This window comes from Chironomus tepperi, unplaced genomic scaffold (genome assembly GCF_022539635.2).
Source record: "Chironomus tepperi strain 1889 unplaced genomic scaffold, CSIRO-AGI_Ctep_v1 contig_85, whole genome shotgun sequence".
NCBI lineage: Eukaryota > Metazoa > Arthropoda > Insecta > Diptera > Chironomidae > Chironomus > Chironomus tepperi.
Window position 1 is genome coordinate 7,928,289 of NW_027226207.1, and position 16,559 is coordinate 7,944,847.

The following is a 16,559-nucleotide window of genomic DNA, read 5'->3' on the forward strand; positions in this document are numbered from 1 at the left end:
AAAAAAAAGCATTTAAATATAAATAAACAGCGAACATTTCTCTCCAGAGTATGCGACCAGGTCTCGTGAGATATATTTTGTCATGCTTTTGCATTTTGAGTAGCATGAGCTTAAAACTTTATTTCAGTTTTATTTTGAAGTCAATGTGATAAAGACATAAAAATAAAAAAATCGGAACTAAAAATAGTTTAAAATCGTTCCAGGTATTTAAGAAATTAGAATTTTTTTTTCATTATTATTGCTGTGCCTGATTATAGAAAATTTTAACGGTGTATTTAAGTGCAAAAATTTCACAATAAGCTGAGAATATATATTAAACTGGATACACAAGTGGAAGTAGTTAATAAAGAATTTTTTTGTGAATTTAATTGATGAATCTTGAAAAAGAAGTTGCTTTAATTGAAAGATTTAAGGTAATTTCCTTTAATTATTTCGTGACCATGCAAAGTGGAAATTTGTAATCAGCAAAACAAAAAAATTCATAAAAGTCAAGCAATGCAGTTACAATGTAATAAATCTAAACGTAGTTTGTGATATATAAATTGATAAAGGACGTTAGGAAGGTCAAAGTGTATTCTCATTGTTATACTAATTTATAAAGCATCAAGCATAATCGCCGCTGCAGCCTAGCTTTCACAAATTGACACTACAATACAATTGATAAAGATGTCGTTTATGATTAAAGAGGACGCATTTTTTTACGGAATTAAATTATAGTGATTGATAAATAGTCAAGAATAATGGACAAAGCAAAAAAAGTCAAATAAAATTTAAATAGTAACGGTCAAAAAATATTTGAATTATTAACAGCCAAAAATTATTTGAAAATAAATCGTCGAAAAATATTTGAATTATTCGAAAATTCCTTAAAAAATAACGGTTAAAAATTATTTGAATTAATAACTGTCAAAAATTATTTGAATTTTTAACTGTCAACAATTATTTGAAAATAAAGCGACGAAAAATATTTAAATTATTCAAAATTTATTTCAAAAATAACGGTTAAAAATTATTTGAATTATTAACTGTCAACAATTATTTTTTTTTTAACTGTCAACAGTTATTTGAAAATAAAGCGATGAAAAATATTTGAATTATTCAAAAATATTTTAGAAAATTAACGGTCGAAAATTATTTGAAAATTAACGGTCAAATATTATTTAAAAAATAACTCATTTGAAATTAGAAAAATTTGAATAATAACGGTCATCAGGCAATTTGTAGACAAAAATCATAATTCTGCCCCACAATAATGCACTCAAAAACACGCGTAGCTTAATTTTATTATTATCGATATACCCGACATACATTCCACTCGAAAAATTGGACGAGACGAGATTTTATTAGACAATCATGTTCGAGTACTAAATTGCAAAAAATTTATGTGCCACTAGTGTGTAGTGTAGAATAATTTACTCATTGTGATGTAACAAAATTTTGATTGTACTATGACTTTACATATTAGACATGCCAACCATAATTGTTCTTAAATATCAAAGTGAATGCTGGTAAACACCCAAAAATTATCGCATATTACCTTGAAGATATTTTTTTGCACATCAGCGGCTGTAAATTGCTTATTTTAAATTCTATTACACAAGACAGCATGCTTTGTTGAACTTTAAATTTTTGGATTGTTTTGTAAATTTAAATTAAAATTCTTGTTGTGAGACACCTTAGATCACGTTTTGTGCATTTTTGTCAGGTTTGGCAATTTGTAACGGTTTTTAGGAATTTAAATTGAATTATTGCAATGTTTACTAAACTTGATGATATGAGAATTTGTTGAATTAAAGGTTTAAATGGATTTTAATTATGGTATGGAGTTGATTAAGTGATAGTTGTTAAGCTGTGGTCGATGACAAGGAAGTCAGATTACAAAAAATAGCTGCAAAAGCCTCAAAATTCGAATAAATCAATTTGAAGAAGATTTGCTGTACTAGATTATCAAAATTCACCAAATGAATACTAGATTTTTAGAATAATTTTCAAAAATTAAAAAACCGTTAAAAAAGAATCTCAAGTTTTCAACCAATTGAGTACTAGATTTTTACAATCATTTTCAAAAGTAAAAGATCGTTAGAACAAATTCTCAATTTTCAACCAAATGAATACTAGATTTTTACAATACTTTTCAAAATTTAAACGACCGTTTGAAAAAATTCTCAACTTTCAACCAAATGAGTACTAGATTTTTACAATAATTTTCAAAAACCATACGATCGTTAATAACAATTCTCAATTTATTACAAAATTAGTACAAGATTTTCACAATAATTTTCAAAAATTAAACTGCAGTTAAAAAAGATTCTCAATTTTTCAACTTAAAGCCTCAAAAATATCACAACATTCCCAACAACAATGCTCTCTTATGCAACACTATTCATTCTCTACGGTGCTATACGTTGATTGCCAATGTCAATGAAAAAAAAAAAGATTCAATTTACCATTATTGTACATCAACAATCAACATGCATACATTTGAATTAAATATCAAATAGCTCTTGTGTCAAACAAATAAACCGACGACGATTTTTATCGTATAGAAAATTTTGTTTGCAACTCCCCGTTATTAAATATCAAAACAGGCTGAAATAAATGCACAAAAAAAAAGAATAATATAAAGAAATTAAAATGACAATCACACGTACGAATAGTTAAAATATTCTCACGATATTTGCGGTTTTGAAGCGTGATTTAACAAAAGGCTCGTGTATTTTTTCTAGCATCAACTAATCTTCTAATGAGCATCAAAAGAACTTTTTTATTTATATTTTAATTTACTTTCTATCACATCAACATGATGTTCGTGGTTTGATCTTTATTGTGCTTTTTAGCGGAACTAACAAACGTTGAATGATGACGATAAAAAAAAACTAGCTTTTTTGTCATTTTGTCAACAAAATTATAAAGCAGTCGTTACTGCATTATTGAAATTGAAATAAAGTTTTGGGAATTGAATGGATAAAGCGCAGTTTTTGAATGGGACAATTGAGGTGTGATGCTGTGGATTTGCAACAAAAAGTATTGTTTTAAGAGATCGCATGTGGGATTTATGGACATACCCAATTTTAATTTGGCCACAAAATATTCAAACTGCAATGATCTTCAAAAGGTTTGTCACGGCCTTCGAAAAAAGCAAATTTCATCACCGCTAATGACATTCACATTATGAAAAAATAATAAACTTTGACTGTTCAGAGCTTAACATTCACAGATGCACGTTATGTGCTTTTCAGGTCAATAAGAGTTTAGAAATGTATGGAGAAGAAGCTATGATTAGTCAACCGTTTGTCTATAGTTGTCAACTAGCTCTAAAGTCCCGGCTTTGAAATTTTAGAAAATATAGTTCTTAGACTGACGTGACTCTGGCTTGGACCGGCGTGACTCTGGTTTTGACTTGGGTGACTTTGGCTTGGACCGGTGAGACTCTGGATTCAGCCTAATTCGCTTCACACGAGACGGCAGTCAACCCGAACAGTATACTGTGTTCGATAAGTCCCCGCTACGTCACAGTATTACCTTAATGACGAAAAATTGCCCTGACGGCATCTTGACGCTTTAACAAGTCGGTTATTGAAAAGTGGGTGCCACTTGGCTATAAGCACCTTGTCGCCGTTTTGGCAACAGTGTTCAATATATGCCGATATGGGTTGACCTTTCGGATGATAATATTAGCTACAAGTAAGAATAAATTACATAGTACGATTAAGCGCATTTGGAATCGGAAATTGGCAAGCGGTAGCTAGCGAAAGAGCTGGTTTTAGGCGAAATCTTAGGAAGGTCATGGATCACAATTGATCTGTAAGACCAGCGAAGTAAGTACGATTGTAGCCTGTTCCACTCGGGCTTATTGATCAGCCACCATCATTATGACAACTCACATGCATCACTACGAATGTGTCAAAAAAATGTTACACAATGAAAGCGAAACTTTTTTGTTGCTGTTTGCTGAAAAAGCTCACATAAATAAATAATTTATGAGCAGTATTATGAACAGCTTTATTTTATTAGTCATAACTCATCGTGATGTATTGACACTTTTGTTAATTTTCATCTGAAAGGACCAGTTCCATAAGTAAATTTGCATATTACGAATTGTTGTTATTGTAAACAATATTGTTGATGAACAGATGGAATCAGTGTTGATAAATAGGTGATGGATTGATGAATATGTTAATTATGTTAATTAATTTGAAGTTGCAAACTTAGACATTTAGGTTTATTCCAGTGGTGAGCAAGCTGTGAGCCGCAGCATTCTAGTGCCGGCCAGAACCAAGTGTGGTTTTGTCTACCAAGGTGTGCCCCAAAATTATAAGGTGGCCCACCTTTAGTCTATTCTGGTCATATCTTCAATTTGTTAGAATTTATCGAGTCAAGTCCCTAAATAGCAACACTGTCTTAAAAACCACAAATTCAAAGGATAGCTTCAAGGGGAAAACATCGATATGCATGTGAATTACTGAAATATTTTTTTATATAACTTGAGGTTCGGAAGAGCGAGTTAATATGGGTGATTAAGATAAGAGCTATTGACTACATTAACCGAATCATTGACTTCAAAGTTGTTTTAAAAAAAATGAGGAAACAAATTCAAATTATGCGAAATTGCTTTGAAAAGCATTTTGTATCCAGTAAGTAAGCTTTGAAAACAAGGATTTAGAATTGTAGAATAACTTGGCATCGACCCGATTAACATAGAGATGGTCAACTTATGTGTCGCGGCACACTAGTGTGCTCTCAAAAAGATTTGGAAATACCATGAACTTTACGCAGTGTGCGGTTTTGATTGTAGCTTACTCCCGAGGTGTGTCACAAAAAATAAAACTTTGCTCAGCACTGGAACAACACAACGTGTCCGCTACGTTGCTATATTAATGGTAAGATGCGAAGTTGGACTAAAGACACCGTACAGTTTGGTATCGACCCATTTATGGTGAACAGCTGAATGGACGTTGACCTGGCACCAAATAAGCAACCCTAGCAGACAAAGAGCGTGATCTTAAGACCAATGTTAGCTTAGAGTAACGCTCGCGAGCATGCTTAACTAGTATGTATATTGAGCTATCAAGAGCATGCTCTTTGACTGTTAGGGCAAGACATTATCGAATGGTCCGATGTGTATGCTATTGGTGCCGAGTGTCAAAAAATCTTGAACGATTCACGTGTCCGAGCAGTGCTTGCATTTGCATGATGCGGCAAACTGAGTAAATTTGAGTCGAAATCAGCTGACGCAACGTCATGGTCATGATCTCATCACTCCGACGTTGCAGTGTCCTAGCGACCACGCTTTACTGTTCGGAATGATGTCCTAAATCATTTTTTCAATTAACAGTTTGATGAAGATGTTGGCACATTTAGTGGTTCAAGGTTGTTTCAAGTTGATTCATAAAGTCATTTATATTCAATAAAAAAAGCTTGCTTATTTTAGCCATCAATCAATCAATTCCTTTTTTTGCCATATAAGTACTCATTCTTATCGAGAACAAGTTTCAAAAATTCGCTAAAATAATCCACAAGTAGTCGAATAGTCAAATACCATTGAACTTTCTAACCCAATCTACTCAATTCATTACACGCATAATTGAAATTACAATTAGCCATCATAAGAAGGCTATTTGTCAAATTTTTACCTCAATTATTGTCAACAAAAAGATAAACAGAAAACAATCAGTACGCTCTATGGCGTGGAACACTTCAATTAAGCTTGAAATTAAGGTTAGATGAACTTTTTTTTTGTTGACAAGAAATTTACTGCTTTTTGCTTTACTTAATAATGGGTTTCTATTTACTTTATAGTTGATGTTTTAAGTAATTTTTGGGTTAAAATAATTTGATGAGTGATTTTTGATTGGATATAGGGGATTTACATTGTAACATGCGTCAATATGATAGCTGGTTGTTCTTGGAAAGGTACAGAGGAGAAGATGATGATTTCTTAGTATTTGAACAGCAACCCGAGCGGCACAAGGCGGAGAATTGCATTTTTCGCCGTAAAAAAAGCTAATCTTCCGTTAAATTGCCATTAGAGCAACTTCATAGCTTGCCGGTAATACGACGAAGTAGCGATGCACTAGCGAACACGGAATGTTGCTCGGGCAACAGCTGGAAATTCTTAGAAATATTGAACATCTATTTTAATAACTTATCATTAGTTACGTAATTATTCACAGCTTAGATGTGGATAGTGATTAATTATTGTTATTGAGTATCCAAAAATAGCTTCTTCAAATCCTTTTTAAATGTTATATAATCGAAATCTCAAAGTCCATATAGAGTTAGAGCAGAATGCTAATTGAGGAATCGAGCTATAAGTAGTTCAATTTGTCATTAGAATGGGAAGATTTTTATAGTTTATTGGCTATGCACCTGACCTATGCATACTTACTTACTTCCTTGGCGAAAGCGCACGAGGGCCCATTGTCGCATTTAGAATTCGTCGAAAGCTGGATCTGACTTTTGATAACTTTTGCCAGTTTCCAATTCTCTACTTTTTAGTAAGAACTAGGGTTCTATTCCTATTTTTTTTTAGATCTCTTATTTTCTATTTATTATTCTTATAAATTGCTACAAAGTTCTAGCAACAATGTCTCAATTGAACCTTGGCGTGCATTTCAAACAAACAAGAACTACTTTTGGTTTTCTAAAGGTAGTGAACGCGTAATACATGCTGCTCTTATCCATGGATCACAGTTGATCTGAACGGCAATCGAAGTAAGTTCGCTCTTAGCTTATGTCTACTACGTACCAACCTCAGGTTTTTAGAATAAAGGCTGCCAATTCAAGCCACACAGTGGGTTGGAGTCAAACGAAGCTCTGATTAATACCAGGTTGCGTTGGTCAAAGAAGTAATCTGGTACCTTTATACATGCCGGCACCAACATTCCAAACCACATATTTAATTAAAATGTCAGAAATTTTAAACTAATTCTCAATTTACAACCAGCATTAATCTCTTTCAAGCTTCATTAGCAATAGGTTATATTTACATAGCTTAACTCAATATATAAAGCACTGCTAGCTATTAAGCGAATGTCAACTAAAAACAAACACAAGACAATGACAATCAAGTTCAACATGAAGGTTCTTCCTCATGTGCAAAACTAAAAAAAAATTCTCATTAAATATTGGCGGAATTTTTGCACTAAAAGTTAATGTCATATCAAATTAGCATGGTTACTATAAAATTACAGCCGGGAAACAATTTATTTATTTTATAGACAAAATGTCAATAAGCACAGGCAAAGATGAGAAGCAGAAATTATGGAAAGAAATGAATTTCAAAGAGAAATGCAAGCACATAAGGAACAGCATAACGATAGAGCCAATGCTGGCTTGTTACATCATGCCGAGCGTCCTTGCCGGCTTAGCTACACAGAATCTCAATTTGGAGAAAGCATGTCGTGTGAATTTGAATTATAGTGATGAGATCTGTGATGCCTTATCAGCTAGACAAACGGCTAATTATACAGAGGAAGAGAGAGAAGTTCAGACACTTGTTGCCGGCATGCAGGGATGGAAGACTGTGTTGCAGAGTTTAATGCCTTGTTTGTTGATTTTGTTTTGGTGAGTTTTGTGGCTGATTATTGGAATTTTTATGACTTATTGATTTAATTTATTAACAGGGGAAGCTGGAGTGATCGACATGGAAGAAGAAAGTAAGTAGATTGTAGAATTTTACTGCGCGTTATAAGAGTAAACTTTTTTTGTTGCGCATTGTGGTTGAAAAATTATTTGCTGTGAATCAGCTACTTAAACGATTTTTTTAAACGCGATACGCATTTGAAAAATTCATGTTGCGCATTATCTATACACCATCAATTCATATTACACACAAAACAATTTGCTGAGCGTAATACAAGTGAATTTATTGCACACGTATTATACACATTAAATTTGCTGCGCATTATATTTGTGAATAAAATATGTAGATTTGATTAAATGATTGACAATTTTTGAACATTAATTTAATGCGTCTTATACACATGAAATTAATTCTCAGCGCATAATACGAGTAAGCTCACTACTTGTAATTTAATTTCATATCAACCGGTTTTATTATCTCCGCAATGATTGCATACTTAACTAAATTCACATAATTCAAACCTCACGCGACACATTAAGTCAATAACATGATTAACGATCTAACGAATGATTGTTTTAAAGTGCATCGTCACTTCTTCTATAAAACTAATGGACAGTAAAATTGGGTCAGAAAATTAAATAGTTCTGATGCAGTGGCTGGGTTATCACAAATTTGTTCCGGTTGCTTTCAATCTCAATCGATGTAAAGCAATAAAAGCTGTGGCTTTTCTCATAAATAATTATCATAGCTCGTCATCAAATTACGATGCATTTCTCACATAAAAATGATGAATTGACATGAAATTGTTAATAAATAATAATTAAAATTTCTTTATTGACAGGCCATGCATGATTATTCCTATTATTGGTGAACTAGGTATGATTTTGTTTATTTTTAAATGCTTGACATCCATGTGATATTTCGTCTTTTGAATATTCTCATACAGCATCAGCATTAGGACTGATTTTGAATACATATTTTACTAATTGGCCAATGGAGGTGGCTGGAGTGACGGAGGCGCTGTTTCCTGGACTTGCAGGCAAGATTGACATTGGTATTTGGGGATTGTTCGTAAGTATTGGCCAGGGATTAGTTGAATAGAGTGTCAAGTTGTTAAGGATAGACCAAAATGGACTGAGAGTTTAGAATAGTGGTGGGCAACCTGTGTGACTCGGCACAGGTTGAGGATTACCACCAAAGGTTGCTCTTTAATGGTCAAACATAAATTGAGGTATCCAGACATTGAGCTCAGACCATCAGCTATTAGTCATCACTTACGAACATCCCCATTAGTCCCTAACTTAATATTCAAGTCCATCAATCACTAATTTGACAAATTACATGCTGATTCACATTTAATTCCTAGGTGGCTGGTTCACAATGCTTATGGGCGTATTTAGCTACATTGCGGACATAACTACGGAAGAAGAACGAACATTGAGAATCGGAATCGTTAACCTTTGCTTCTCCTTAGGCGTTCCAATTGGTATGGCTTTTAGTGGCATATTGCTAAAGTAAGTAATGCTTGCGTGTGCATTGTGAATACATAATTATCTGCGGCACGTATGATTAGCAATGCTACGTGTTGATAGACAATGCTTTCAATTCAATTCAAATTTGCTGTAGCTGTAAATTAAAATAAATGAAAAAAAATTAATTTAAATTTCAGGCAAATTGGATTTTATGGCATATTCTCAATATCTGCATCATTTTACGTCCTTGCTCTTATTTATGGCATCTTTTTTGTTGAGGAACCAAATATGAAAATAAATGAAAAAGATAAGCTGAAAGCAAAAGAGAAGGGATTAATAGCTGATTTCTTTGATAAGGAGCACGTGATACAGACATTTAGAGTTGCATTTAAGAAAGGCGAGAATCAGCGACGATTAAGAGTGACAATGATATTAATTGTCGTTATGGTCGTTATCGGGCCAATGCACGGCGAAATGTCGGTCATTTATTTATTCACAAGATATAAATTTAATTGGTCTGAGGTGGAATTTAGCTTCTTTTCGACCTACGCGATGTTGACATCGCTTATTGGTAAGTTCATGGAGATTTTTGAAAGTGCTGTTAAGTTAACACCTTTTGTCCTTTACAGGAACCCTCTTCTCAGTCGGTGTCTTCTCACATCTCCTACAAATTGACGATGCAATCATCGGCGTTCTGTCTTCAATGTCAAAAATTATTTCTAGTTTCGTGTATGCATTTGCATCAACAACATGGCAACTTTATTTGGCACCTATTGCTGAGATTCTGAATGGAACGTCATTCATTGCTATGAGATCAATTGCTTCAAAGCTTGTGCAGAGTGATGAATTGGTAAGTGATTGTTTCTGGGGCTAGGTGTGTGGCTTTGTGCTCTAGGCAATCTTAGGAGTATGCTTATTTAGGATTCAACAAATAAGACAGTTGAATTTGTGTAACTTATGGAATCTGTGGACCTAGCAGAATCCTTAACATTTATGGATTCATTTAGAGATGCACACGAGTGGGAATGAGGGCACACGGTGTAGGAATGACAGAAAATTCAACCCAGCCCAGCATAACCCTGACACCTGTTTTAATTTTATGAAATCCAGTCTCAGACTACAATCAAGCTGGTCAAGGGCCTGATTCTCGGCCATATTAACACCATGTGCTTTCTGGATCTAGTTTCCTATTGCTTAGTGAAGCACAGCATCCAAAACACCCTCAAAACCCAATGTTACACCTCTGTTCCTTCACCACATTAACATCTTATTTAAATTCATTTATTAATCCTCACTTCCATTTACAGGGAAAGGTCAATTCATTATTTGGAGTTGGTGAAGCATTAACACCATTACTTTATGCGCCAATGTACACTCAAGTTTATCGTGCGACAATCGATGTACTGCCTGGAGCCTTCTTCTTACTCGGAGGCGCATTAACATTTCCTGCTGTTTTGATTTTCTTGTAAGTTGTTATTGACTTTTACTTAATATTTTTGTTTTTATTGGAACTTGAATAATTTGGCATTTAACTTGAATTTACCGGTATTAATGGACTGTTGATGTTTTTCCTGTTCTGATGTGAATGTTGATGTGTTTTTGCATTGTTTACGAAATTTTGGAACAGGATCTAGCATTTTTTTCATGAAAACGCTTTAAAATATAGCTACTGTAATTCAGTTTACTCAAAATCATGTAGTTGAGTACATTGATGACTCGATGGTACTGTGAGGACCATCTAAAGTATCCTGATAGCATACTGAGTATCCTGGTGTAATACTGTGTATCCTGATGGTTTGCTGTATATCCTGATGGGATATTGAGTAACCTGATGGTATACTCTATATCCTTATACCCAAAAATACAAAAATCATACGCATCACACTGAAAATACTCACTAAATGCATTATTCACAATGTCCAGTTCTTTACCTACTAAACATAAGTCCATACTCATAACAGCAGATAATAAATCATCCCTAACTCTTTCAGATGGATGTACAAAAAACACAAAGAAGATGATAGACGAAGACAGCTTCTCAATCGACCAGAAAACTTCAACAATATTGATGATCCCGAAAGTAATAAGGAACAAGAAGCTCATGTAATATCCAACAGATTTGGATCAACAAGAAGGAACTCAACATTCAAGTCACGACATAGTATGGGAATTATCAACAATAGTTTCGTTGCAGATGATGATAAAGTCATTCAAGAAGCTGTGGATATAATTGGAGATCTTCCTGCACTACACCTGGAGCACTGTAAGCTGTGATACATTCAGACATGAATGAGATAGTTAGGATTTAAGAAATAAAAGTTTAATTTTGTTATGGATGCAAATTTTATTGTGTTACTTCATACCTTTTTATTTTGCAAGGGATGGGACAAATTTTATATTTATGGTATCAGTAGGAATTGATAGAATAATTTTATATTTAAAAGTTATCATCCCTTGTCTTCCGAAATCAATGATATTAAAAATGCACAAGTGTGTGTTTATGCATAATATGATACATAAAAAATAAAGCTCGAGTGTATCATGACTCATTAATGGAAATTATTATTGTGTATTTACTTCTCTTGCTCTTTTTTGAGATGCTTTTCGAACATATGATCAGTTGTGGCTACTCTCTCACGATTATTCTCACCTTTATGCCGGTTTATTATGTATTTTAATAGTATTGTTTGTTGATGTTTATTTGGGTACCGATGTTTTGGAAAATTCTAATTTTGAGGGGTCAATTGAGTATTAAGTGACACGAAAAGAGGTTGGATGGGATGGAAGGTTGTATAAAGTACATAGTTAGCTTGTGAATACAGAAGATAAACACATAACGGGAATTATTTGATTTATTCGAAAATTGCAGACCTGGAAGTGGACTTGAATCAATTAAGACACTGACCCAAACGCCTTAATGCCTCATTTTGTCGAAAAAGGTACAAAAGGTTAATCTCTGTGCCGATAGACCGGGAAATTTCATGTTTTATCAGTAAAACGTTGATTTAGCAGTGTCCTAGCAATCGAATTGTGTTGTACGGGATGAATGGACAAACATTTTTTACCGAACAGCACATCATGTTCGTTAAGACACCGCTAAGAAGTCGTATCAACGGTAAGTCACGTGAGAGTTGTGTACGATACTCCTTAATCTTTGAATTTAAAATTTACAATTTTATTCATCAAATTCAAGCTTATAATTCAAATAAAATCCAGCAATAGCCTAATAAATAATAAAGTCACTCAATCAACACGTATGATGAGGACGTCAACTCTCATGACATGTTGTCTAATATCCAATCTAAATAATATTTGATATTCGTGTAGATACCTGGAAATATAAACTTTGGATCTTCACATCTGATTCCTCCAGAAACGACTCCGTAGAGAAAAATCTTTGCTTTTCCGCCAGATGCTACGTATCCAGAGATTCCGCCACCTGTAATGAGGATGATTTTAGTTAATTGAATCATTTAAAGTTATTTGACACTAACCTGAGTCACCTAGAGTAGATTTAAAAAGGATTTTAGTTAATTTCAATAAAAAATTGTATTAGGGTCGTAACTAGAAATGTTTTGAGGATGGGTTGGGATTCGAAAGGCACAAAGAGGCGAGATTTAGATCGCAACCCTTCCTCTAATCAGTACACGTTCCTAAAATGCATAAATGTTACCTTTGCATGTATCCGTCTTGTTATGTCCACCAGCGCATAGATATGTAGGGAAAATATCAATCTTCTCACGTGCAAATGTTCTGGCACAATCGCTATTTTCTACGTAAGGAACATAAGCTTTTTGAAGAACGTCAGCTTGATTTCCACTTCCTGTTTTATGAAATTAGATCTATTCAGTTCCAATTGTGATTTTATGCAAGATTATTTGATTTGGTATTGAAAAATTGAATTGGAAGGTCTCAATTGTTATCATAATTCCACAGAGTATTGCCAAATAAGTTCCATAAGCTAATTATTTACTCACCGACTTTGCCCCATCCTGAAAAATTCAGATCAAATATTACTCAATCAATCCAGCATTCAGAACAACTTACCTGTAATAATAAGAGTCGTTTTCTTTGACTTTACAGTTTCAATATCTGTTGCTTCAGTCGTTGGCAGGCAGATTGTCTTTACATTATTTTTCGTTGTGTCAGCTGGCGAAACTAACTTTAATATAGCAATGTCGTTCTTTGGAGCACTAGCTCTCTTGTAGCTAGGATGTTTGATCTTTTTCTCAATGGCAATATCTTGAACTGGATCAGCACATGCTCCTAATTCATCACAATCAGTTTCTTTTGATATTGTGTGCTCTCCAAGACGAACTGATGTACTGAATAAAAATAGAATTGATTCGGATAGAATATATGATAGTTAAGGCATACTTACAGGTCATTTGTAATACAGTGCTAAGTTAGGAAAGAAATTTAAGAATTAATAAAGTAAATCAGTAGCAACAAGAGCACTTTGATGGCAGTAAACGTCAAAATAACGTTAAGAATCCTTGACAGCATTGTTATTGGACATATTTTAAAGAACAATTCAAAATTACTTACAGCAGCTGTCAAAACAAATCGACTGCTTATTAAACTTCCACCACATCCCCATGAAAATGAATCAAGTAGTTGATATCCAAGTAAGACAGCCCAAGGAAACTCTTTAAGATCAGCTATAAATGAAATTTATTGTTCAAGTTGATTATTCAAGTTCCAGCAAATTTAAGTACTGAAAATGTACTAAATCCCAAAATAAAACCTGGAACTACGTGCAACTCAAAACCCAATTTAATACTCACCATCAATACCTCCAACAATCCTGTACGTTGTGGATACACCACAACTCTTTTCATTTATCAAATTAAAGTTCCGATGACTTCTGACAGCGTTCAAGTCCGAAGGACTTCTTGGCAAATTTGCAGCCTTTTCTGGTGCAATTACTATAGGAGGAGCAGCCGTTGTTGTCGTTGTGACTGGTGCCGATCTTGCATTGTCTGGACAGCATACATACTGTATTAATGGAATAGTAGAATTATGGTAAGTTTATAGTCATTGGGAATGGTAATAAGGGTCAATATTTGGAGGGAATGTGGGTTAAGGTTGATGATCCTTGCATGTCGTGTTCGGTTAAGGTCATGACGAACAATCAAGGGTACACTGATTTAAGGAAGTGCCAGAAAATTAAAGAATTTTGTTTAAAAAAGAAGGGTCCGGAGCGGGGAGTTGACCCCCCGACCTCCTGAAATCGTTCCTGATCATCAGTTTTTTGATCATTATCCATACAATACAAACAAAGGTTTTGGTGTCTGACTACTTGTATGACCAGTTTTAAAGACGATTAAAGTCTAATTAGTTCTACTGTCTAAAACTAGACTTTACATAGTATTATCATACATATTACTAATTATCTTTAGCCATAACATTTGATTTGAATCCAACAAGGTTAATACCAAGCTACAGATTTCACATTATGCTTATTTTGTGTTTTGAGTCCACAAAATGTAGTAAAATCTTTGCATTCAAAACTTATCAATGATTGGCACTAAAAAATCAAAAAGCCGGCAAGTATGACCTTGAATCTACATTTTTATGAGCAACGGCATCAAAACAAACATCGTAAAAACTTAACAAGCATTTAAACTGCAGATGTCTTTTTAAAATACTTCATAATCCTATCCACACCTCACTAAAAACATGACTTAATGACAACTTACACCACCGCCAGCACAAACATGAGAATTTATATTTCTCACAACATCCTGTGGCGGTTTAGAATTGTATTGTTTTATAAGATTTTGGAAGGAGTCACAGTAATGCAATCTTATACACGTTGATATCTGCTTTCCATCCGGCAGTGTACAGGAATTTTCTAAAAATATCAACAAAGTATTACAAAAATGACTAATTACGTCTGATTTATCAAAATAAGGCAGACAAAACTTGTTTTTATTGTTACTTGTAGACATCTATAAATAAATTTTAGTCAAAAACTTACGCTGAATTGTCAAAATAAATTTTAAAAGTACAATAAGTGCGATCAGCAAATTTTTAATTGAACCTCTGCACTGATAAGCCATTATCAATCTAAAATAAATCAAATGAACAAAAAAAATTAAGCACGTCTCTCTGGTCAAGAGATTTGTTTTAGACTGAGTATATGTCATTTATTTCATTTGTATATGTCTCTGTTTATAGAAGTTGCAAAGCCGGTTTTTTAAAGGCAAGACTGATTGAGAAATTGAGAGAATTTACGCCTTCGTAAGGTTAGTGGGAATTCCCGACAAGGTCGTTCATTCATTCTAAGTTTGAGTCGTTGGAGAAATTGAGGGAAGTTGCTTGACATTTGATAATTCTTGTAGGATATTGGCAATTATTGTTACTGTATCAATTTATATTGGAATTAGTGATTCTGATAATATTAATGAACTTAATTAGTGACTATAAAATTGCAGCAATTAATCAAAGACAGTAGATTCCCAAAATTCTCTTAAAGTTCTCTCATATTCTCTGTTTATGCCGGTTCATGTTAATTTTTCGAGTTATTTGCCTTTGAGTCATTTGTGTTTTCATTTCAAGGGGCCGTTCACTAATTACGTAACTGCCTTAAACTCCCCTTGAGTTATGCTTTCTCCTAATCTCGGTTCCGATAGCAAGGAGTTAGCTTCGCTTCTTGTATTGAGATTTTGTTATGGATAATGGAAGGAAACTCGCGGTAGGCCAAATAGCTCATGGAAAGAAGCTGTCGATAGAGATAGAAAAAAAAAAAATAAACATTAGCTTTGCAGACCTTAAGGTCCATAGCTGCGCGTTTATATGCGTTGCGATAGAGATAGAATGGAATAAAATGTTGGATTTGCTTATAGCAACGGCACTGCGATAGAGATAGTGTAACACTTGGAATTAGTAATTGGCAAGCGGTAGCCATCGATAGAGCCAATTTCAGGAGCCGACTGAGGGAGGCCATGGATCACACTTGATCTGTACGGCCAGCGAAATAAGTAAGTGAGTAAATAATGGAAGGCAAGGTTCAAAAGAAGTCTTAATTTTGCGGTACGTAATCAATGAACGACCCTCCAACAGCTATCTTATTTTAATTAAATCTGTAAATAAATATAAGATGTGATTCTGAATGACTATGACAGATAAAGACAAATTATAATTTTAAATGTGCTAATTTATATTTATTGACAAACTTTTGAATACAATAATGATCAATTAGATATTAAATAACGCTGAAAACTGACAATATGTGTAAAAAAATTCAAAATTCAATTAGAATTTAAGGGATTCTATTTTTTAAATAATCTAGTCATTAAAAAGTGAAGTGACTTATTTATCTAGTAATTTATATTCCTTTTAAACTCTGAAGGTCTGAAGCTCTGTCTGTCATTCCGCTCTAAGCTTCATACCCTTTTTATAATATCCCTTAAGAACTCATCTGCAACCCTGTTACCTGTTGTATTGGCATTACTACTAAACTGAATAGCACACATCAGTTAATCGATCAACAATCC

General features: G+C 33.7%; 2 protein-coding genes across 4 annotated transcripts; one reads left to right on the forward strand and one right to left on the reverse strand.

The window, feature by feature from the left end:
• Nucleotides 1-65: 65 nt before the first annotated feature.
• LOC139085942 (lysosomal proton-coupled steroid conjugate and bile acid symporter SLC46A3-like) lies at nucleotides 66-11,610 on the forward strand. 2 transcript variants are annotated; one of them, XM_070634167.1, is made up of 10 exons: nucleotides 66-203; nucleotides 7,221-7,566; nucleotides 7,626-7,658; nucleotides 8,427-8,461; nucleotides 8,532-8,624; nucleotides 8,952-9,099; nucleotides 9,255-9,628; nucleotides 9,687-9,907; nucleotides 10,365-10,522; nucleotides 11,049-11,610. In XM_070634167.1, exons 2-10 carry the CDS (start codon nucleotides 7,226-7,228, stop codon nucleotides 11,329-11,331), a joined length of 1,686 nt encoding a protein of 561 aa, XP_070490268.1. In that variant the 5' UTR covers nucleotides 66-203; nucleotides 7,221-7,225; the 3' UTR covers nucleotides 11,332-11,610. The 2 variants fall into 2 exon arrangements, with proteins under 2 accessions (XP_070490268.1, XP_070490269.1); XM_070634168.1 differs by lacking the exon at nucleotides 66-203 and adding an exon at nucleotides 301-413.
• Nucleotides 11,611-12,210: 600 nt separating this feature from the next.
• Nucleotides 12,211-15,184, reverse strand: LOC139085943 (phenoloxidase-activating factor 3-like). Of its 2 annotated transcripts, XM_070634169.1 has the most exons (10): nucleotides 15,041-15,184; nucleotides 14,760-14,914; nucleotides 13,845-14,055; nucleotides 13,606-13,718; nucleotides 13,439-13,458; nucleotides 13,105-13,382; nucleotides 13,035-13,049; nucleotides 12,731-12,880; nucleotides 12,552-12,560; nucleotides 12,211-12,496 (listed from the first exon to the last, which is right to left on the reverse strand). In XM_070634169.1, the coding sequence occupies exons 1-10, from the start codon at nucleotides 15,120-15,122 to the stop codon at nucleotides 12,333-12,335; spliced, it is 1,197 nt and encodes a 398-aa protein (XP_070490270.1). In that variant the 5' UTR covers nucleotides 15,123-15,184; the 3' UTR covers nucleotides 12,211-12,332. The 2 variants fall into 2 exon arrangements, with proteins under 2 accessions (XP_070490270.1, XP_070490271.1); XM_070634170.1 differs by lacking the exons at nucleotides 12,211-12,496; nucleotides 12,552-12,560 and adding an exon at nucleotides 12,569-12,621.
• Between the last annotated feature and the right edge of the window lie 1,375 nt (nucleotides 15,185-16,559).